Source organism: Scomber japonicus, chromosome 19, assembly GCF_027409825.1.
Source record: "Scomber japonicus isolate fScoJap1 chromosome 19, fScoJap1.pri, whole genome shotgun sequence".
Lineage (NCBI taxonomy): Eukaryota > Metazoa > Chordata > Actinopteri > Scombriformes > Scombridae > Scomber > Scomber japonicus.
The window spans coordinates 2,123,789-2,148,760 of record NC_070596.1 but is presented as its reverse complement, the minus strand read 5'-3'; the positions used below and the strand labels follow the sequence as shown (position 1 = coordinate 2,148,760).

General features: G+C 39.1%; 1 protein-coding gene across 1 annotated transcript; it reads left to right on the top strand.

The window, feature by feature from the left end:
* Positions 1-1,115: 1,115 nt before the first annotated feature.
* Positions 1,116-23,833, top strand: nek6 (NIMA-related kinase 6). The gene is made up of 10 exons (XM_053339365.1): positions 1,116-1,308; positions 13,322-13,422; positions 15,380-15,520; positions 16,730-16,792; positions 16,917-17,027; positions 17,149-17,257; positions 18,432-18,539; positions 18,812-18,906; positions 23,174-23,287; positions 23,580-23,833. Exons 2-10 carry the CDS (start codon positions 13,345-13,347, stop codon positions 23,688-23,690), a joined length of 930 nt encoding a protein of 309 aa, XP_053195340.1. The 5' UTR covers positions 1,116-1,308; positions 13,322-13,344; the 3' UTR covers positions 23,691-23,833.
* Positions 23,834-24,972: the final 1,139 nt, after the last annotated feature.

Here is a 24,972-nt window from a genome sequence, read left to right as displayed (position 1 = left end):
CTCTAATCGCCGTTTGCTTAATGTTCATGGCGGAGGGGATGGGGAGGGGGTAGGAGGGATCAGTGTGTCTCCTGTAGCCTACCTATGCTTTCCTTACATTTTCTGTCACGTGTGTAATTTCTCATATAATAGGATGGGTCGGGGTCATGTGGGACACTTTTTGCAATTCTGACTTGTTTACCTTATTTACATATAAATCCAGTACATTATATCAACACCTTATATCGTTATGAAATGCCTGAGATGTTTCATTAAATTAAAAGTCCATTTTTTGGATATTGTACATAGTCTTGTGCAAAATTGTTTCCGAATTTGTAGATTTTGTAATGCGGGACACTAGTTTTTAGGCTTAGAAATACCAAAACTATGAAATGTGCTTACTCATAGTTTTTAGGTTAAAAAACTAGTAGCCTGTATGTTCACGTGTAATTTTAAACTATATAACGTACACAGGATGCCTATACTGTTAGCTTTAAAATAATTTAAGAGAGAAAGAGATAAATGCACTGGAGCTAGTTGTCCCACATTAGTCAATGTCCCATTTTACCCTAATCCATCCTATATCATCAAACATTTTGGCTCCATGCCAAAACAACAGGGCGGCGTGACGTTTGACCTACTTTTAAAGCAACACTTGTCATAACCTCACCACCACTGCTTACCTGCTGGAGGCTGTCACAACCTCACCACTACCACCACCGCTTACCTGCTAGAGGCTGGAGGTTGGAAGCAGTCACAACCCCCCCCCCCCCCCCCCCCCCCCACCACCACCACTGCTTACCTGCTGGAGGCTGGAGGTTGGAGGCTGTCACAACCCCACCGCTGCTTACCTGCTGGAGGTTGGAGGCTGTCACATCCCCACCACCACCGCTTACCTGCTGGAGGCTGGAGGTTGGAGGCTGTCACAACCCCACCACCACCACCACCGCTGCTTACCTGCTGGAGGCTGTCACAACCTCACCACTATCACCACCGCTTACGTGCTGGAGGCTGGAGGTTGGAGGCTGTCACAACTCCACCGCTGCTTACCTGCTGGAGGTTGGAGGCTGTCCACTCTCCGCTGTCAACTCTCCCTCCTCTCAGTCTAGCTGTCAGTTCACTCCGAGCAGCCTGCGTGGCAGCAGCGGCACCAACCGCAGAGACGCAGAGAGGAAGACTCCGGGGACGGAGGAGGGGTCCGCCTGCCTGCCTGCCTGCCTGCCTGTCTGTCTGTCGATGCGAGGAGTTGCACAATAACACGGACCAATGTAACTTGTGGAAACCGTTCAAAGCTTTCGAGTAAGCGGGACGTTATTGGCTCCTCTTCAGGTAAGACTCATAATAAACAAGTCTCACCGAGCTATCCGCGAACAGCTTGAAAAACATGAAGCATGAAGAGTTTCTCCATGTACTCGTATGTTTGCATGGCACTGAACGCCTCAGCTACCAGGCTACAATGTGTTTACTCCTGTTAGAAAGCTGCTAAACATACTTTAGTTAGCGCATACCTTGCTAGCAGCAGCGTTAGCCGTCTACACAGAGACCATATGGAAATGATATTTACCCGCTGCTGCCTCGGACGGAAACGAGGCTGCATTGATTCTCGCATTCTGCTTTTAACATGTTGTTTTCAGTGTTTTAACAAAGAGCTGTACCATAGTATGACGCCTGAGCTGTTAGGCCAGCACACAAAAGTACAATAATAAAACTTCACAAACGAAATATTCAGTTAGAATTAAGATTTCAGTTGACTTGGCCACATTTTGCTTTTACATGTGGCCAACGCTCGTTTGCTTGTCAGTCAAACTACATGAAGTTATGCTGCTGTTTATCTCAACATAGTACAACCATTAACATATTTATTTCCTCTGTTTTGGCTGTTATTTCAATAGACAAGCACTGCACCAAAATGACACCTTAATATATATTTTTAAAGGAAACAAATTTAGAGCATTATTAACATTTAATTATAAAGCAATCTTAATCCCTGATTAGTTTATCAGCTGTTAGAATGTGATCATACACAATATATAGAGAGCAGATTGATTTTGCACTCATACACAGACACACTTTTAGTAAGTAAAGCCACATGTTAACATGGTAGCTACATTTGCATGCAGCATGAAAGCAGAGCCTTTTGTTTGTGTTTGCACCTTATAAGTGAATGTTACATGCATTACATGGAATAGTATCAGCAAGGAAGGTGGAGTAGGGCTGGGTGGTGGAGGGGGGCGGGTGGTGGTGTTGAAGGGGTGCCTGCTGGTGGTTATGAGGATGCCTGGGCATCCAAGGTCAAATAACTGGCTAAAATTAGTCACGTGCCAGCTGTGACAGGGAGCCAGTGTCCTGTGTGACTGGGAGGGCTGGTTAGTATCCACCAGGCAGGAAGCCATGTCTTCACACGTACTCGCTGAGGATCTGCTTGAGCTGAGACATTATTCTCTGCTGTTTGTTTGTTTTTTTTACTTGTTTGAGATATGGAAGAAGTTGGAAAAAAGCTAAATGGAGTTGTGTTTGGCGGGAAGTTGTAAACCTTAGATTTCACGTCCCAATTTCTGTGAGAAACTGACACAGGAGGTGAAGCTCAGGAGAACAGTGCCAGCATGGTGGCAACCTATGGGAATCTCTGTCCTCATCCACTGAAATATAATATGAAACATAACTGAGATAAGATAAATGTTCTGCAGCCTTTTTATTATTACTTTAATAAATGAGTTAATTGATTTGAACTTGACTTGAACACTTTGCAGTCTCCTGCCTGTATGAGAGTAACAGTGAGGATAAGGAGGAGAAGTGTCTTCTGCTGTAGAGGTTTTGAGGTGAAACAGTTCTTTTCTTCACTTCAGAGTTGGTTGAAGTAGTTGAATGCTGCAGTATGTGTTGATCAGCTGCTCCTGATTGTTACTGCTGGAGTTCACTGAATATCTAAATGATGCACTTATTGAATGTTTTATGTGATTTGTGTAAATCCTGTTTCATTTAAACTGTTTATTGATGGATTCATATTTCATTTGTAATCTCATTTTATCATTTTATTGCCCATTAAAGGACTATTTAGTCTTTAATTAACAGTCAGGAGTCCAAATGAACATTAAGTTCATAATGCACTTACACTGAAAGTGATGGAAGACTAAATCTACAGTCCTCCTTGTGTAAACATGGATTTAAAAACTTAAGTCATCCAAATGAGTCAAATCTTCATCTTCTATGTTTCAACGTTACAGTGTTTTTAGTACCAAAGTTCCTCTTTTTGTTACTATACTTCCACCACAGCTCAACAGGAAACACTAAGAGGGAATTTGATGGTAAAAAGACTGTAAATGTGTCAGATATCACTTGATATGACTAACTCACACTGATGAAGCTCAATAGAAGCTGATCATCTACTTTTAAATGAGTATGTGGACACACTGTGGATTTAGTCCTCCATCACTTCCATTGAAAGCACATTTGAAGGAGATCTTTTAATAGTCAGTATGAACAGGAGGAATGATTACAGAGAGGAAAACATCTTTTACTGACTGCTGTTTTAAGACTGACTTGAAAAAATAGTGAACCTGTCCTTTAAGTGTTTGAAGGGTTTTTAGCATATGGCAAGTACTCTGATCAGTATTTGCCATAGCGCCCCTTAGCTTTATTATGGAAGAGGAGAGTGGTCTTCCACCTCCAAGCTCAGATCCTCCAAACCAACACTATCTTCACTTCCACTATCAGAGAACTGTGTGTATGTGTGTGTATGGAGTGTTTCCATTTGAACAACTCACAAAACAATGCATACGCTGTCTACCATTAAGAAAGACTTTAAAAATTGCACCTATATATCAATTGGTAATATACATAGTTTAGCTTATTTATGCTTTAATTAATAACATTTAAAACTTCTCATTAATTCATGTTGTTATTATCCAATTAGAAATCAGTCCATTCAAGTCATTCTAACTATTTGTGTGACACTTTTGGTCATCCATAGTTGTTAAAGTCGTGTTGTTTAAAGATCAAACTGATCTGAAAGGAAGTTGACAGAGCGAGAGATGACTAACAAAAGAGATATTTTGGTGCAGAGAACAAGGAACTTAGCTGTGTCTGAATATGATCTGCTTGGCTTTACTATGTAGGAGGACTGAGATGGTTTGTGAAGCAGAAGGTTGACACCATGCATGATCTGTATGAATGATCAAACCAATCAGCAACTGTTTTAATAATCAAATAATTATTTTAATACCAAACATTTGCAGGTAGCTCTGAAATGTGATGATGTCATGTCTTTTTCATACATGACTGAAATATCAAAATATTTGTTTGTTGCACAAAGTGTATTATGTTTATTTAATGTTTGCCAAACAGCTGGTAAAGTTTTTGCATAGTTTTTCACCATTTTCTGGCAATGTAGAGACCAAACTACTAATCCACCATTTGAGGAAGTATTTCAGATTCATTGATAATGGAAATAATGTTTAGTTGTAGTGCTAGATACATCAGCTAATATTAATTTCCTGTACACAAACCATGACATGAAGAAATACAGTTCTCTCAAATGTGTTTTTCTTTCTTTTTTCTGGTATGCTGTTATCAATATATCTACAATAAACGGATACTGGCCAAATGATCAGCCTGAATGATTGACTAGTCAGTCAGACTCTAATGGCAACGTGGATCATTGTCCACTTCTGAAGTCTCATTCATGGTGGTGTGTGTGTTTGTTATAAACATAAAAAGAGACAGCAGTAGTTGGGTAAGGAATGAAAAGAGCTTTAAAGGGAAGGGAAGAAGCGCATTGCTTTCACTTGATTCACTCTGCTTTTCTGAAGTAACGAGAAAATTTACCCTTTTCTCATTCTTCTTAATTTTTCATGTTTTACTGAATATTCTTCCTGTTTTACATTCCCTTGTAGAGAGCTTGATTTAATGGAAGCAAACATGACCTGCTTGTTTAGTTGAATCCAGTTTGACTTTGTTTTGGGTTTGATACACTGGTAGATACTGCTGTCTTTAAGTCATATAGATGCTATTGTCTTTAGTTAGTAGACTTTATGCAGGAACCTTAGGTTGTTCAGATGGAAAGCACAGTCAGATCTGCTGGACACTGTGAAAAATGATTCAGAAAAACAGGAAATAATTCAAAAAATTAAAATAATTCACTTTTTCAAGTGAATACAATACACTCAGATACCCAACACACAATCTCTATACAGTCACTATGTGTGTAAAATGGAAAAATAGAGCTTAGGTGTATTTTAATCTTTTTGCAGTTACACAGTCTGTGTAGACAGCTGTACTATGTATATGTACATTGATTAAAGCAGAAGTGTGTCTATTCCAGTACATATGTGAAGAACACAGCTGTAAAGCTCTATGCAGACACACTGAGATGATATGCAGGGAGAACTGTGATCTCTGTGCACAGTGCTGCAGTCATCTGTAAGCTCTGACCTTGTTTGGCCTCCACAATACTGTAACCATGTGACTTGATTTGCTTTGTATCTCCTTTCTGCACACTGGAAGGCACAAACATATTATATGTGAGTCATAGACTCAAGCTGTTAGTGTTGTTTATGATGTCTTTTCAGTCTCAGCATCTAATTGTTGTCCAGTGTGCAGAGTCCAGTCACTGTGTCTGTCATCTGTTTAATGACTCTACTTCCATGTTGTGTTAGTGGAAGTCAGAATAGGAGCATTTCTAAGCTCACTTAACTTTCCTTGTCTAAACAAACTGTGTGCCAAATAACATACATGATGACTGACAACATCCGCTCCACACTGGCAATATGAATAACAGGATGTATGATCGTTACAGAGCAAAATAAAGCAAACTTTATTCACTCTTGATGCCAATTTTTATATCTAGGAAGTTGTCAGAATAATATGTTTGCAGAGAAAGAGCAGATTGAGGAGTTTAAGCAGGATCAATACAGTTTTGTACTTGTTGATCATTGTCAGTGCTGCTACTGACATCATGAGACAAGCTTAAGAAATGTCAAGTATTCAGTGGAAGAGAAGTGGAAACAATTGCCCAAATTGCCCGTCAGGCTGTTGAAATAGCTGAAATGAGAAAATGAGAAGTGAGCAACATTCTTAACTCCATCCTGTAACTTTGAATGTATCTGTCATGATGAGTAAGATACATTTATAACCAAATCTTCTCTTATTTCTAACTTGACTTTCTGTTTTAACAGAAGAGGCAGGAGAGAATAACATTTAGTAGTTATGATAATTAAATCTCACAATCTGATGAGTATGCATTACATAAATTATGTTTAATGTCCTTTGATTATCACTCCTCAGCTGCTACATTCTAACTTTACAGGGGATAACTATCAGTCATAAAATGGATTTATTTAACATGAATCATTTAACATGATTAAAGTGTGTGTGGTGACATAAATCTACATTTCTAGATATGGACATTCTAAATAAATCCCCTGTACATCCTACAGGGCAATTATTTCAGCACATCCACTAAATTGTGACAGTTTCCTCACTGCAACCTGTGGTCCATCCAAAAATATGTGAAATAAAGGAACATTTATCCATCGATCAAGCTTTATTTATATATACAACCAAAGTCATCTCAAGGCACTTTACACATAGAGGAGGTCTAGACTGTACTCTTCATCTCCACAAGTTCTTGGTATGCTACCAAAACTATAAACTAACACATACATCCTGTAGACAGCAGATATAAAGTGTTTCAGATGGTGCTTAGATCAGTCAAACGCTGAGTCAGCAGTGATGTTCAATATTTAGCTGTAATCTGTACTATAAGTGTAACATTTTCTATTTCTCATTAAAAGCAGATGTGATGATGTGTTTTTTTTTTTGTTTTGTTTTGTTTTGTTTTTTTTACAATTTTATTCCCAAGAGTTAAATTGTGATTCATTTATTTTTGAAGTTGATATAGACAGAAGTACCCCAGTTTTGCACCTGTGATGTCATTGCCTGGAGTTATGAAGTGGTGTAATCAGTCAGTGGATCTATTCAACTTGATTTATACAGCAGCTTTCATTCAGGTTCATGTAGTTCACAGTTGATTGACAAGCTGATAATAAGACAGAACAAGTGTAGACAGAGGATAACATAAAGAAAAGGAATAACAACAAAGAGAAAGCCAGAGAAAATAAGAGAGACAAAAAAGATTTAGGATCTATAATAAAATCTAAAATAAAATAAGAGAAAATAAAAACATTAGAGCAAATAAGAGAAGAATTTTATTAAAAGTTGGAGTAAAATGGTAATGCCAAGGTCTAGGGTTTAAATATGCTAGTAGCCAGTGTAGCATTTGATGCATGTGTTATGTTTTCAGATGCTGTGTGAGGTGTGATATTAAGTTGTTATATTAATGTGTGATATTGAGGTCATCCAAATGCTTGCCATCTACACACACTGATTAGAATGTGTGCAATGATTCACAAAGAGGAAAAGAATGATGGCTTATAATGTGAACTGAAGTGTTTGTAAAGTAGCTAGAAGGAGGTTATTGCTCTGGTTTGTGTGTTCATTTGATTGAACAGTTGAAACACAAAGAGTCCCGACGCAGCAGAGCAGACAGATTAGAGAGGGCAGGAAACTGAAGCCAAACACCCACTCTGTGTTGTCTGGTGGGTGTGTGGATATGGAAAAAGTGTGTGTAATGAGGTTAAGTGGATGACATAGGCTAGCCTCGAACCTATGCATATATATATTTGATTAGTATTACTGCTAAACTGACTGTTTTGGTGGTGCTGCTCTCTGTGTGATACAACCTGGTAGCTCTTAGCAGTTAAAATGTGTAGACTACTTACAGTTAATATGACTTGCTGGAATGCTGTCCGACCCTTTGTAATGTTAAGAATCTGGCTCATTCTAATTGGCTGGATATGTTTCGAGCATTCTCGAGATGCTCAGGGCTATTTTTCATAGTGCCAGAGGAAGAGGAAACAGCTGTGTGGGTTCAGGTCGATGTTATGTCTCAAATGAAGGTTAATAACACAGAGCCAGAAGAAATGAAAAGAGGAAAGCACCTCTCTGGTTCTTCAGTCACTGTATTTCCCTGCTATTATTCTGATTGTGGACAGAGAGGTGGTCAAGATAGGCATGAAACATTTGACTCCTAAGCACCCACTCTCCAATCCCATCCCCCACCCCTTTACATTATTATACTATTATATTATCATTATATCAGTGGTATAAAATAATCTTCAAATGACAATAATTTCGTTTATCATGATGATTTCTGAGACAATATATTGTCTAATAAAAGTAGTTGTAGTACTATCATGACAGTTGTAGTAGATCATGACAGATCTAGATATGAGAGTTTGGTCATATAACCCAACCCTACTGTCCACTCATATACAGGTGGCAGTAATGCACCAAGAATTTGAGAAGCAGAGGTAAAGATGGATGTAAACAATGAAACCATTCAAAATGAAAAAGAAAAATAAGAATTTGGCTTTTCAAATGTTTTCTGAGGAAGGAAATACACATAGAAAGTTATTAGACGGAAGAATCAAGGATGCACAAAGAAGGCATTCATCATTCCAGACTAACATGACATAAATCAGAGGCAGATTTAACCTGCCTCCGTGTTGAAGAAAAATCACTCACAGATATGCAGGTCATCAATAAACATCCAACACCACAGCAAACTTTGGACTTGAGTGATTTTTCTTCAAGTCAAATCAAGCTTTATTTATACAGCATATTTAAAAACAACCTCAGTTGAACCAAAGTGCTGTACAGTTATTAAAATACAATATAATCATACACAAATATAATAATAAATAAAACAATAAAGGAATAGTAAGAGCTCAATTTTAAAAAAGAGTAAAAGTAAAAATAAAAATAAATAAACAGCCAAGGATTCTCGCCTAGCTGGGACTGAATGTGAAGGAGAAAAGACGGGTTTTCAGCAGTGTCTTAAAGTGCTCAACAGACTGTGCAGCTCTAACCTGGAAAGGTAGGCTGTTCCACAGCTTTGGGGCCACTGAGAAGGCTCTGTCCCCACGGGTAGAGAGTCTGGACCGAGGTACTGCCTGGAGCCGCTGGTTTGTCAACCTAAGTGCTCTGAAAGTACTGTGAGCTCTGATAAATAAGATGGTACTAGACCATTGAAACACTTAAAAACAATGAATAATACCTTGAACTTTCTTCAACAACCCCCGCCCCACCCTCCAACTTCTTAAAGCAGTCATGTAAATTCTCTGGATGACTCAGCAGTTTTTCATTTGACTGTACACATGAAAAGCGACAGCAGCACTGTAGCTGTATTGAGGATGTAAAGTTTCACACCTACACAAATGACAAAACCCTCCAGTCTGCCGTCAGAAAGAGGGTTTCAGATGCGGTTCAGATGATGTGATGGGTACTTTCAATAATACTGAAGGCCTTAATTGCAACTTTAGCTTGTTTTCAAAGCAGAATCCTTTCCAGTAGCAACATAACCATTTTAGGAAAGTTTGTGTTTGGACCAGAAGATCAGGATGTCAAATTGTAAAGCTTCATTCCTACAAAAAGAAAGCTCTGACTACCAGTAGTATATACATTCAGGTTGGGGCACTTGCATTCAGAGGAGCAGGAGTGGTAGCTTAGTCATAACAGTAAGCTAAGGCTTGTTTCTAAAACATGCTTCATTGAATTGAATGACAGAGAAAGAAACACACTCAGTCTTTTCACTAAGCCATTCTAATCCTTTAAACATAGTTGAATAGCCGCGCATGGTATAAGAACAGAGAAGTGCATGAACCATGGAATCACTGGATTAAACCTGGCGCATTTGTCACAGCAGAGTTGATTCTTTTTAGTGTTTGAGTTATTTTCTCAGCAGGAGTCGTCCACTGTAGACCTGCTGTAAAGTCAGGTAGGTAGCACACTACAGTACAGTCTCCATTAGCATGCTTAATGTCAGCCTGGTGTGTATGTAGCACAGATGTGTTCCTGTGGTGTAACCTAAGTCATGGCTTGAGGCCCAGTTGGCATTTCTAACATTTTAATGGTTAGTGGAGCTAAGGTGAGCGCAAGTAAGCACATGTATGCTCAGCTAAATACTTAAAGCTGACTCATCAGACATTGGGGGGGGGGGGGGGGGGGGTGAAGAATACATCTTATAATGTTTTAAGTCAAGGAGCAAGTTTAAACATGAGCCTGCTTAGATACTTTAGCAGCTATTTGTGGTCACAGCAAGTAATTAATAGTTGAGTACTTGGTGATGGTGATTTCAGGGAATCCAATGAGGTGGTTTCTTCTTTTCAGCGAAGGGATTTTTATTTTGCTTTTATTTGAACAAGGTTGGAGAAAGGAGGCACAATACCATGCTCAGATGATTCAGCTAAAAGCGAAAAGCAAAGAGGACACACTGATTTAACTACTCACCAGCTCACTCATCCAGCCAGCTGAAACTCCCATCAGACGTCCTGCATGGCTGAACACCACAGTATCTTCCTCCTGATACCATTCATCATCTGAAAATGTAACCCTCAGGTGTTTTCCCTGACCGACTTTAAAGCTGTGCATTTCATAGACATATTTATCGAGCAAAGATAATATTTTCATGACCAAGTCTGAATATATAGAGTATAGCTTTAATCTCCAAAGGGACAAGGTTCACTCCAAATGTACACTGTGATAAAGGGCTAATGAATGGAGAGTTTGCAGTACTGATGTTTGATTATGAGTTAGCAGATAAATTAGGTAGCATAAAACAACAATCATTTGTTCTGTCAGTCCTGATAACATCATCATCTATTGATATATAATTTATATATATATATGTATTTTGTGTATGGCAAACAGGCAAGGGGCTACAGCACATGAATAGATCAGCAAGGCTATTAGGATTGGCCAATTTTAGCAGTAGTTGATATATGTGCTTACTTAGTTTCTCCACCAGAGAGCTCTGACAAGTTTATTTATAATCTGTAAAATGTCTTACTCATAGCTTGTATATCAAGATGTGCGTATGTAGATGTGACATCACCCGTTGGTTTGCATTGGAGCTGGTTTGAAGCTCAGAGTTGCAGCTTGCAGTCGCCGCCATATTTTCCATTTGGAGCCAGAACCTTCCAGGATAGAGTATGTAGTGCAGCATATTGTCTTTCACGCTCTGGAAACGTGCCAACATGCCCTGATACCTCGGACCCAAGCTAATGCTAGTGAAGAAGAAATACACATTTGGGCAGAGATGTGATACTCAAGTGACTTCTGGGAACAGAGCCTCGATCACTGTTGCCCCTGATGATCTCACCGTTAATTGAGTAACATCTGAGAACAGCCCTTTGATCATTCCTACACCCTAATGATTTTACCTTTTGCTTCAGTACCTCCTCCTGTTTTGGCCCCTTCTCAGTTAACATTGACATCTGACTGTCTAAGAACCAGCCTCCCTCTTACTGTACCCCATTTCATGGGGCCGTAACTGCCCTTGAAGGACAATCTCCCGTAACTTGTACGGGGACAAAATGAGTCCCTGCCTCGGGGTATGTACTTCATGTGTCCCCAAAAAATTTCTGAGTGGAGCTTGAGGTTGACTCGGTGCTGATTGGGTACACTCAAAGCAGGATGTGACATAAACAGAAAGCACCTACCATTACGTGACGATGGAAACTGTTGCAGAATGATTATGTCACCTCCAGAGTGAAGACACAACGGCTGAGTGAGAGGTCGTTCCTGTTCCTTGTTCCACCTTGTAAAATTTAACCCAGATCTTACTTGATTTAAACGGAACTTAGGATGGCCCTGGTTCCTATCTGAATGCAAATGCCCTCCATTCCTGCCCAATTGTTTCTTTTCACTTGATGATTACTCTGTCGACCTTATTGTATAAAATGCTTCAATTTTACTTGCTCTGGATCAGTCTACTGTCTCAGACCTGCTCTGTGTCAGTCCACTCACTGATAACCAGGGATATCAGGCTAAAGTGATATAGGGTCTGTCTTTCCAAAGACTGGAAGCTCACTACGCTTTCTCTGCTAAGCAATAACTCACAAAGCTTGCATTTGTTGGAGCATTTTACTCTTCAGGGCTTCTCGTAGAAGACTTCAGTGGCCCTTTGATATTGGAAGTCCTTGAGAGGAGACACATTAATCAGCAGCTGCATGCAGGCTGTTAGGTGTTCTCCTTGCAGTCTGTTCCTCAGATCTGTCTTCACCTGTGAGCAGAGAAAGATAATGAGAGAACTCCTCTAATTCATGGAGGAAGTCACCCTTACAGTTCATAGAGAAAACAGGGACCCACTCATCATTTTGGGCTGCCAGCTTGCTTATGATTCTTCACTGCTGATTCACGTCGTAAAACACAAGCATGAACAGGAATTGCGGCACAAGATAAATCCAAATGCTTCCCAACCTTCCTCCTAGACTGACTAAATGTGTTTATAATGTATGTTATGAGTCAGTCAGACTTTGGATGCTTCAATCAGCACATGATGCCTGAAAGAGGCCCATGACAAAGCCTTGTTCCTCATTAACCTCCTCTCTCAATAATCTCTGTTCTCTTAACATACAAATCTCCTTGTAACCTTCGTCCTAGTCCATGTCTCTCTGAGGTTTAGACCGACAGGGCTGCACTCGTGTCATTCTTCCTTCTGATTGAGGAGGAAGACTTTTGTCCCACTACCAGTTTGTTGGACTCAATACCATCCAACCTCCTTCAGACTATTTCCCCCACACTTAACCCAACATTCCCCCAGAGTCACTTCCAAATGAAAATACGATAGAAATCTCAACAGTTGCTGATCCTTTCCTAGACTACCCTATGACTACATAACATAAAACTAAGGTATTTCCCATTATTTGAATAACTTTCCTTGGAAATGATCCAAAAGGCCACTAAAACATATTTCATGTGAGCAAAAGAAAGACAAAGTTAATTTCCTCTCCTGGTAGACAGTTCTGCAGCCTTAGTGGATGTGGATGAGTATTCACATCTGTCTGAGAGGATTCTGGTTATGTTTTGATAGCAAATCAAATGCTGGATTTCTGAGCAGCTCTGACTGGAATATTATGATCATTGTTGAACAGCAATTTAGCTTTCACTGTTACTAATTTCATAATTTAATACAAGGATTTAGGAAGATTTTATCGTTAAGCTTATTCCTTTTATTCCTTTATTCCACTAATACTTAAAACACACCCAGTTTCCACAATTAGTCATCATGTCAGTTGAAGTTTAAGCATGAAAGCCAAATAGCTGTAATCCAGGCACTACAAGCAGCCTGATGTCACCTTGCTTTCATACATTATCTTTCACCTGCCTTCTTATCACTTGGGCTGTAGATTGTGTTTTTTATACCCTGCAAAGTCACATGTTCTCTCTGTGCAAATATGCAGAATTAAAGCTGATTTTTAACTGTGATCTTGTTTTGTTCCAGTTGTGTTCGGGTGTGATGCCACCATGGAGGCGCAGAACAACAACCAGCCCACTTTAGACAACCACAACAATATCTACAAGATACCTGGTCAGGAGGATCAGGTAGGACGTAGAACATTAGATAACATATATGGAAACACAGCTGCTACTGAAGCTTGCCTCCCACCTCCTCTCTCTTCTGAACTCCCATAGGCTTAAACATGCTTCCCTTATGTGTGATAAAAGCTGAAAAAAATAGCTAAATTAGCATATAGTGAGATCAGTGCACCATACACTATATAGAAATGCACTTTGCCTTTCAAGATCTTTTACAGCATTGAATCAGAGTCAATGTTAGTACAGTTTTTTTTCACTGAACAGCAGTAATGACACAAAGACTGGAAACAGCTGGAACTAAACAAGTTGTGGCTTTATGTGGGATTATGTGTCACCAGATAGCACCCTGTATAACCACTATGAAATATGAAGTGTTAATTAGTGAGCTTTAGTGGTGCTGACTGGTGGATTTTATTTTTTTTGGATGAAGTCAGGGCAGCTGTTTCCCCTGTTTCCAGTCTTTATGTTAGTATTACCCATGTCTTTATCTGTATTAGGGATGCACTGATACCCGATACCAATCCGATAGCACTGTTGAATTAATAAACTGCATACCTCACCGTGTGGAAGAGATTGCAACGCATCAGGCTCGGCTTAAATGTTACTTTCCTAACTTTGTCCTAACTGTAACAAATTAACACTTCGATAGAAATGTACTGAATTGTTATTTACTGTTAAAATAATAAATAATTGTGCACCAGCAGGAACTTGGAACAGTATACAAATGATCAGGAATCAAACTTCTTTGGAGATGTTTAGTGCAAACAGGAATTTAAAATCCAATATAAACTATAGCAAACTGAGAATAAATAAATAATTGAAGTGAATAGATGGATCAGCCCCATTATCCGATACCCGATCTAGCTATTCAATATTGGCACCAATATCCAATATTAATATCGGATTGGTGCATCCCTAATTTGTATCAGACAATGTAATGTCTCTCTTTTTTTTTTCTTTTAAAAATGACTCTATTAATCCTCTAAATTGTATAAGTCCAGCCATATTAATTACGTTAATCACGTTAATTTTACAGATGTCTGTGCAAGCCAAGGCAAATGTTTTAGTATAGCACATTTCAACAACAAGGCAATTCAAAGTGCTTTAAGTAAAATATAAAATGCATCAGGACAGAATATAAAAGCAACACACACCAAAAAAACCAAAAACATTTAAACATGATTAAAAGTGTTAAATTGGAAATAAAATTAAGTTCAAATAGAATGAGACGGATAAAAAGATGGAGAATAAAAAGGTCAAGGATCACTCAATGTTGAAGTAATTGCTGTTAGAATATATGAACTGGTAGTGTACAAAGCTGTCACCACTGTTTGTGTTCCATCCCAGCAGCTGGTCCGACATACAAGCATCTGTCACCATTTGGATGTGTTCATATTCCTAAATATAAGCTAGTAAGACTTAGAGAGTGTTGTCAGGACATCAGAGCAATGCAAACCATCTGATCGCTACATTCATCCAAAAGTAGCACAAGATTCCACCCAATTTTACCATAATCAGCAAAAGAAAATGCAAATAAAAGTGTGTTCTCATTCACTGCTGTTATGTCATTATTTGGAGTTGGGTCATGTTGTTGAGGTAAACAGCTGGTGGCGCTAATTCTCCAGTCAGTATCATTAACCTGTTGCAGTAGAAGATCATTAAAGAGAAACAGTCTCAGATCAAACCACGTGGAGAACATGATGTGACAGTGTTTAAGTCACATGATCAATGTATGTCATCATTCATTTACTGAGTCTGTATTTCCTTTGTAACATATTGCTTTTAACAATACAACTTCTTTTTTGCGAAATGTTGAGTTTTTTATGTTCAAATTGAAAATATAAATTAAAACCGGAAACACAGCTAATAACCAGTGTCAGTGCTTTACTGATTAAAAGCTACAGCTGAGCTCTGTAATGCTGTACAATGTTCAAACTTATTAATACAATGTTTTCTCGTGCAGAAAAACATGCCGAGCTATAAGTACTGCTGCACTCTGTCAAACTTTCGGATCGAGAAGAAGATCGGTCGGGGCCAGTTCAGCGAGGTCTACAAGGCCACGTACCTGCTGGAGGGACAGCTGGTCGCACTCAAGAAAGTCCAGGTCCATCTTCAAATATTCATACACATCACAGTCAGGGTGGCTTCATCAGTTTAATGTCTCACTTGGCCTTTTTAATAATGTATGGATCAGTGACAAATCAGGGTCAGCAAGATGAGCAATTCAAAAATATCTTAAAACTAGATTTAAAAGCAGCATCAGGTTTGTTAAAATGTACATTTAGTATTTTTGTTGCTTTTATATCATTTAAATGACATTTGCACCATTTTTTACCAAAAGTAAGACTGAATGCTCCTGAAAATGTCAAATGGTGTAACCACAAAAGAATGATAAATATTAAATAGTTGATCACCTACAGTGTATTTAAGTGGACTCGTATAAATAATGACTTCATTTAAAAAATGTAAATGGTTGATCTCCATGATTCTCCAGATGAAATGTAATATTTAGAACAATTGTATTCCATAACCTTTATTTAATATAAATTTTAATATATATTTAATATATAATTTTAGTGTTTTATAAGCAAGTTGAATTATTTGGTACAAAGTTTTTATGGGTACACCACTTAGACAAAATGAATTAAAAGCAGAAATTTGATGCCGAGTCCACAAAAAATGAACGTGTGCAAGTTATTCATACGTTTATTTTCATATTTTAACGCTTTAAACCACATGGACACAAAAAACAATTGACCCATATGTATTTTATGCATCAAGTACATTTGACTACTGCTGATAAAGTTTAGAAACTGAATGATTTATTGTTGAGGTTGACAGTATTGATAAATGTTAGCTTTTATACTAACATACAAAATGACACATTTAGAAACAATGTCACAATTGCATAGTTTGTTGGCATAGTTTGAGACCACTGACAAGTTGATTTTTACTTTGTACAGTATTACTACATGTCATTGTTACAGTTTTATTTTTTTAACATCAAACTTCCAGAGATTCCATAGAAATTCAGTGTCAGAGTAATTCAGATTACTGATAACAGTAGTAGTAATCATTTTAAAAATGTGTTTTAGCTTAATAGTTCTTTTACATAAAACAAAACATAAAACATTTTTATCAACATCCCGTAAATTCATTTTTTAAATAATTTTAACAGAAATTTAGCAAATGAGATGTTTTACAGTGTAAAAGTCTACTTGTCAGTACCATTTAGTGGACAAACTATATAATGGCGACATTGTTTGTAAATGACCTAAAATACATTTATATTTATTTCCATTTGTCACTGCAGATCTTTGAGATGATGGATGCTAAGGCTCGCCAGGACTGCATCAAAGAGATCGATCTGTTAAAGGTAAAGTTGATCAACCACAGATCCTGGTTTCATTGGCTCAGTGAGGACATTCATTTTCCACAATTGTTTTAGAGCAAAGTCTGAGGAACTGAATGTGTTTCTCCTTTTTTTTTGTCCACTGCAGCAGCTGAATCACCCCAACGTAATCAAATACCTAGACTCATTTATTGAAGACAATGAGCTCAACATTGTTCTGGAGCTGGCAGATGCTGGAGATCTGTCCCAGATGATAAAGGTAAGGAATGACCACAAAGTCATACTTCATGCAGGAAAGTGGCCAAAACCCACTAGACATTACTTACAGGAATAAAAGATGTGTTGACTACTGGTGTGTATGCATGTTATCTTCTGTTCAGTACTTCAAGAAGAAGAGGCGGCTCATCCCTGAAAGGACTATATGGAAATATTTTGTGCAGCTGTGCAGCGCTCTGGAGCACATGCATTCACGTAGAGTGATGCACCGCGGTAAACAACTCCTCTCACAGTCACTCATTATTCTCTCAGTCCTCACTGACACACACATGCACATAGGCCTGTCACTATAATGACATTATCAACTTATTGTACAATAACATAATTATCAGCATCATCATGTCTATATATGGACTTATCATATGATACATGGACATGACCCTGATCATTTTTTTTACAATCACACCCCCCTCCCCCCTTACATTATTATGTTATTATATTATCATTATATCAGTGGCATAAAATGACAATAATATTGTTTATCATGATTATTTCTGAGACAATATATCGTCCAACAAAAGTAGTTATTGGGACAGATCTACATGCTCACTGTATCATCATCCTTCTACTCTGTCCAAACCGTCCTCTCATCTTATGTGTTCACCATCATAGTTCTTTTTTACGAATGGTCACATGCACAGTTCAGTAGTGAGTCTACATCTTCAAAACTCTTCACACTGTCAGCTTTGCCAACACACTTCGGAGCATACCAGCTCATTTTACACACAGAAGCAAAATCCTTCCTGCAGACATGATGATGAATAACAACACAGCAGGCAGCACATGATCATCTTTTTATGGCAGTATATAAATAGTAAATCTAGTAGTAAATGTACTTTTATAGTGTAAAAAAAGACAACAGTGTATTCTACAGGAAATCTTTCACTTAGCTTTATTCCAGTTTTTTCCAGCTTTTTGGTTGAATCAGTGTATTTCATGTGGTCATGATTTATCAGCATGTGTAAAATGTGCTGCAGATCCACAACAATGCAAACGTGTCACAGTTTGGTTCATTATTGTTGCTGCTGTGTTCAATGTGTGGAGAGTTTTGAAGATGTGGACTGAAGCATGCAGGAAACCAAACATAAAAAACATTCTCATGTCCTTTCTCTACTTATTCTACAGTGTGATGAACACAGTGTGGACATATACATGTATAGATGCATGATTGTAGAGTACATAACATACATATAGTGTTTGTGCTGTGACTACTTTTTTAAAACTGTTTCCAGAATGTTCTGATGATAGTTCAGGCTAAATATTTCAGTTCAGAATGGTTACAAGGAAAAAGGGTGTGTATATTCCCAGGTTGATGTTGGTGTGTGTGTGTGTGCGTGTGTCTATGTGTGTGTGTCTGTGTGTGTGTGTCTGTGTGTGTGTGAACCAGATATCAAGCCAGCCAACGTGTTCATAACAGCCACAGGGGAAGTAAAGCTGGGTGACCTGGGATTGGGCCGCTTCTTCAGCTCTAAAACCACTGCAGCACACTCCTTAGGTAAAGCACACACACACACACACACACACACACACACACACACACACACACACACACACACAGCATACATACACATACTGTCCATACTGTACATGTTGTTTTATATTAGCTCCTAATGCAGATGTGTAGTTACTGTAAAATGCATAGATTATAGCTCAGCTGTGTCATATTTTACTGTGAGTAACTGCTGATTCAAGAAATGACCAAACTAATGGTAGGTATGTAAAAAGCTACATCATTGTAGTTTACTTTGTATCATCTCTGTGTCTCAGTGGGGACACCATACTACATGTCACCAGAGAGGATCCACGAGAATGGATACAATTTTAAGTCAGATATCTGGTCCCTTGGATGTCTGCTGTATGAGGTGAGTTCACATCAAATATGAGCTTTAATAGACTGACAGAGAACTATTCACATCATAACTAACTTAACCTAAAGGCTACAAAACGTTATTGCAACGCAGATCATTAAAGAAAAGTGTTTAGTGGGAAAGCAAACAACAGATGGGAGCATGAATGTGTTGGTGGTGTTAGATTTAAGGTCAGAATTTCCACCAGTTGTCACATGTCTAAACTATTAGATATACAGACAGAATATTTACTGTACTTACTGTACTTGAGATACTTGACTTTTATTTTCCCTATGGGTCCAGAAACACAGCATCCTGCATTTCCCATAGTCCTGATTCTGTGAAAGAATCCTATAAAACTGTATTTTCTCTGGAGAGTTATGAAGCCTCAACGATGGGAAATATGACAACTATGTATCTCACAGGTCTCTATGCTAACAAAACAACAGGAGAGTTTAAATACGTTGAGTAGAGTTCATCATTTAATTCCCTTCTTTCAACTTGTAGTTTGAAACTTTGGAATAGTGAAGGCTTTACACAACCTGAAGCAGACATGGCAGCAAACTGTGTTTAAAATGTACTGTGCCCTGCTCTTTGTATGTGTATTAATAACTGAGTTATCTTGATTTGATTGTTATATGTATGTCAGATGATAATGATTCTCCTTCTCATAGGTATGAAAGTGTTGATGTGATTATGGAGAAATAATCCAAACAAACTTGTACATGATGAAGTCCACACCAAAATCAAATTAATCAAATAAGACAACCATATTAACCATGAATGGACTCAAATAGTTTGTTAGTTCATGAATGGACTTCAAGCTCAATAGTTCAGTCAATCAATCAATCTTTATTTGTACAGCGCCAAATCACAACAAAAGTCATCTCAAGGCACTTTACACATAGATCAGGTCTGGACTGTACTCTTTAAGTTTAAATTAAAGAGACCCAACATTCCCACATGAGCAGCACAAAACTCCCCTTTAACAGGAAGAAACATCTAAGAAACCATCTGCCTCCACCGTGTGTGTGTGTGTGTGTGTGTGTGTGTGTGTGTGTGTGTGTGTGTGTGTGTGTGAGAGAGAGAGAGACTGTGAGTGAGTGAGAGAGCTACATTGTACAAAATGTCATGTTTGTGATTGATATCACACCAATGGAGACACAAAACATTCTATGGAGTGTGATTTAAACAAATGTATCTGTTCATTCTGAGATGGAGTAAATGTGTAAACTAATTGAACTGTTCAGTTCTACATTAACAAGAACCTTAACACATTCAGTCCTAATCACTACGAGAATAAATCATACAGTAATAGCATTAACAGTAGAGGAGAACACATCTCGATGAACTTTCAAATATTTTTGCTGTAGGGTCACTATCTGTCTACCACTGCCCTAGTGCATGCTGGTAGACATTTTATGTAAGGATCAGAATAGTGTAAATGTATCCACCATATAATTCCCTCCAAACTGCCACAATGGAATGAAAAAACACAGTGTCATGTGATGATTTCTAATAAAAGTGACTGTACAGTTGACAGTGATGATATGAAATGATGATGAGTAAACGAGGGAGTGATTTCACACACACACACACACACACACACACACACACATACCTTTTTAACAAGAACTGTTCATCACGAGTGTGGCACTGTTACGGGAATACAAGCTCAATCACTTTAATGTTATTACTTCCACCAGTCATATATGTCAGTAGAGAGCAGACTGGTAGAAAGACGTGTGTAATTCTAATATAAACACTAGCATACATACACTGTAGTAACCCCCTGCTCTACTGTCTACTGTTATATTTGCTAAAGTAATGTTCCTGCTATTATAAGTGAAATGTTCAGGCTGTTATCAAGACTTATCAGCAGGTCTGTTTCTTGTTTTTGGTCTTTAAAACTAACAGAAAAGGGAAATGTGGAGAAGAAACAACATCCTCTGTGTCAGGAAGTAGTCTGCTTTTAATGGAAACATGTTTTTGATGAAAAACATAAGCCCTGTATCACTCTTAAAGTTTAATAGCACTAGTTTTCATTTCATTTCTTTGTGTTTGCTGCAATGCTGAGTTGAACACAAAGTCTCTTTCCCAGCATCCCTCCATAATAACTTCATTCTTCCACATATTTCCATGTATTTCATTGGAATGCTGAGCCATTGTTGAGACTCTCTTTCACAGTGCTCACAGTGCAGGGAGATCCTCTAACACATAATGCTGCTCATTGAGTCTCTGCTGGCCTCTTAAAAACCTCTCTCTCTCACACACACACACAGACACACACACACACACACATACACACACACACACACACACACACACACACACACACACACACACTCACTCACACTCACTGATTCTATGACTGTATCACATCTACCACATGACATAGCAGACACTCTTTCATACCTTCCTCTCTTCTTTCCTGCCATCTATTTTCTCTCAGCATAGTTTCCCCTTCTTTACTTACTGGCTTTTCACAGCTTATTGACCCTCACTGGCCCTGTACAAGTTCATCTAATCATCACACCTTTTTTTTTTCCATTTTGACTTGTCAGTAGGAAAATCACAGGTGTTACTAATGACATCAACGACAGCTCTGTGCTATTCAAGTGTCTCTGTAATGCATGACATTGTGACAGTGAGCCAGCACAGATAATACCAGCACATCTCAGCCATCACTCATTTTATTATTTACACCTGTGATTTTCCTGCTGTCACATGTTACAATGTCTGCTGTGAAAAGGCCCATTGACACAAATATTCAGAGAATCACTGAAGGACCATTAACCCTCCTGTTGTCCTCGAGTCAAGGAAGGGAGGGAGAAAGGAAGAGAGGAAGGGAGGAAGGAAGGAAAGAAGGAAGGTAATGGGGAGGAAAGAAAGAGAGAAGGAAGGAGGGAAGGAAAGAAGGAGAGAGGAAGGAAGGGGAGGGAGGGAGGAAGGAAGGACGGACGGACAGAGGAAAGAAAGAAGGTAATGGGGAGGAAAGAAAGTGAAGGAAGGAAAGAAGGACATATGAAAGAAGGAAGGTAATGGGGAGGAAAGACAGAGGAAAGGAGAGAGGAAGGAAGGGGAGGGAGGAAGGAAGGAAGGATGGACGGACAGAGGAAAGAAGGAAGGTAATGGGGAAGAAAGAAAGAGAGAAAGAAGGAAAGAAGGACATAGGAAAGAAGGCAGGTAATGGGGAGGAAAGAAAGAGGGAAGGAAAGAAGGAGAGAGGAAGGAAGGAAGAAAGGGGAGGGAGGGAGGAAGGACGGACAGACGGACAGAGGAAAGAAGGAAGGTAATGGGGAGGAAAGAAGGAGGGAGGAAGGACAGACAGACAGAAGGAAGGGAGGAAGGAAAGAAGGAAAGAAGGAACAGTCAAAACAGACAGGGTCAATTTGACCCGGGAGGGCGACAGGAAGGTCAAAGGACAGGTTCACAATTTTCATGTCTGTGTTAAAGTAGCAGTCATGTGTCAATATATACAGTAAAGATGGGTTTTCCTCTCTGTAATCATTCCTCCTGTTCATACTGACTATTAAAAGATCTCAAATCTGTCTTCAATGGAAGTGATGGAGGACTGATGTGTCCACACACTCATTTAAAAGTAGATGATCAGCTTCTATGAGGCTTCAGCAGTTCACCTGTACATATTATTCTCTTTGATTTAGAGACCTGCACCCAATCACACATTACTATTCATTCTCAGTATGTATGCATAATATCACAGTTGCTGCCACAGAGGGTTTTCCCCAGCAGAGACCACAGACAGGCAAGTGTTGTTTAGACCTTTTTATATTAAAACTGTGGTGGAAATCCGGTGTGCAGCGGTCCGTTGCCCAGTCCCAAAACACACAAACCAAATTTAAACTTTGAGTCCTTGTCTTCAGCTGCACTCTCCATGTGCAGCTCGTCCCAGTCAAGCCAACCACTGCAGAGACAGAGAGAGTGATTAGTCAGCTCACCCCAGCTGAGCTAATCAACTCACCTGGTGCTGCTCCTGCTGAGCCAGCTGTGCCTCTCTCTCCAAACCACACCCATCTCCACTAACATATCACACTAACCCACAGCACATCTGTCCTTTTAAGTCCACTATTCTATTTAACAATTCATCCACCAAAATCAACATTCCCTCAAAAACAATATTATTTGGGCTCTTGGTGAATAGTAGTCATGGTGTGAGGTTTGGATGAAATACAGTAGCTGAATAGTTTTTGTTTCCAGTGTTCACACTCTGCACCAGTTACACGTCCCTTTTCTCATCCACACAATGTCTCTATTCCTCCAGATGGCGGCGCTGCAGAGTCCATTCTATGGAGACAAGATGAACCTACTCTCCCTCTGTCAGAAGATAGAGCAGTGTGATTACCCTCCCCTCCCACCTGACCACTACTCTGAAAAGGTAAAGCAACAGTGTGGATATCTGACACATTTACAGTCTTTTTACCATCAAATTCCCTCTTAGTGTTTCCTGTTGAGCTGTGGTGGAAGTATAGTAACAGAAAGAGGAACTTTGGTACTAAAAATATTGTATCATTGAAGCATAGAAGACTTTGGTTAATTTTTGCTTTGAGCGTCAAATGTGGATTCATCCACCGCAGAAAATAGTCCCCAACAAATGCACTACTTCCTTCTGTTTCAAATAGTTAGTTTTGCTCCTTTCCTTTTTAAATAACGAAGCCCACTTTTCACAGCTGCGGGACCTGGTGAGCATGTGCATCAACCCGGTCCCAGACCAGAGGCCGGACATCGTGTTCGTGCTGCAGATCGCCAAACAGATGCACATGTGGACTTCCAGCACTTGAGCACCAGCCCCTCTGTGCTCAGTCTGAGGACCTTAAACCACTAGATGTGAGCTCCAGCTGGTCTTATTTTTGCCTTACTGTCATCTCATCAGGATGAAAGACTTTACACATGTGGTCTGTGATGTTTAAACATCCATACACCAATTTTTTTTAATCTTTTATTTATTCAGGGAAGTTTCACTGAGGAAGTCCCTGATCATATTCACACAGTTCCACACAGTTCCACATCTGGAAGCTGCTCAGTACAACCACAGTGTGATCTCTAGGCCACTGAGCAGCTCCACTGGAGCACTTTTGGGTTAAGGGCCTTTTCCTCAAAGGCACCTCAGTGGTAGCAATAATGGAGGGGGGGGGGGCAACCCAGATTGATCCTGCCGGTCTGGTGATTGAATCGACGACCTCCTGGTCACAAGTTCACGTCTCAACATTTCCTCTCATGGAGGATGTGAAGAGGTGCGTTAGTGGTGGGGCGCTCATGGGAAGTGGAGTTTATTAAAGCACACTTGTTCATATGAGAAGTGACTGCATTTATTGAGATGTGTGTGTCGCCACGGTGACATCACAGGTTTCTTTAAGTTGTTTTTTTTCTTTTTTCTTGTCTATTTCCACAGGGGTTGCATTCCAAGTTCATACCCTGTGTGTTTCAGACAGTGTGCAGTCTGAGCTGGGCAATAGAATATGTATCATCTATCATCTATCATAGTAATCATATCATACATTTTCTTTAATATCATCAGTTAAAGTACAAAGTTAAGGGGTGTAAATGGACATGTACTAAATACTTACTCACCATAATTGAGTCATATTCCTCAAAAACAAAAGAATGCAGCTTTGTTTGTCAGCTTGCAGTCATTTATTTCTATCAGAAGAACATGATCACTTCATATGTCATAATTCACATTTAGGTTTTTCTGACCTGTTTGCCCCCCAAAATAATGTATTCTATGACAAAATAATCTGCTTTTTGAGAGTGAGTTTTTTGACCCTGCATCAGAGCCATACTGTTTACAATGGGCAGCCTCTGACCAATCAGAAACAAGTATTCTGCAGGAGTCTGGAAAAATAACCCAGATGATGTCACAGTGATGTCATCAGGGTTCTCTCCGACTATAAATGCGTGTTACAAACTGGGGGCTTGGACTTTGAAACACAGAGATGTTTACCAGCAAAGTAAAGTCTGATAAAAAGATACAATTCAGTTGCATTTTGGGAAATGTAGTGTTTCTGGAGCTTGATTCATAAAAACAAAACATCAGCTTATCTCAGCCTCTGCTGCTTCCAT

Coding starts and splice junctions, on each gene's coding strand:
- nek6 (XM_053339365.1), top strand. CDS start 13,345: ATGGAGGCGCAGAACAACAACCAGCCCACTTTAGACAACCACAACAAT. Junction 17,028..17,148: donor ATCTGTCCCAGATGATAAAG/GTAAGGAATGAC, acceptor TCTTCTGTTCAG/TACTTCAAGAAGAAGAGGCG. Junction 18,907..23,173: donor TTGGATGTCTGCTGTATGAG/GTGAGTTCACAT, acceptor CTATTCCTCCAG/ATGGCGGCGCTGCAGAGTCC.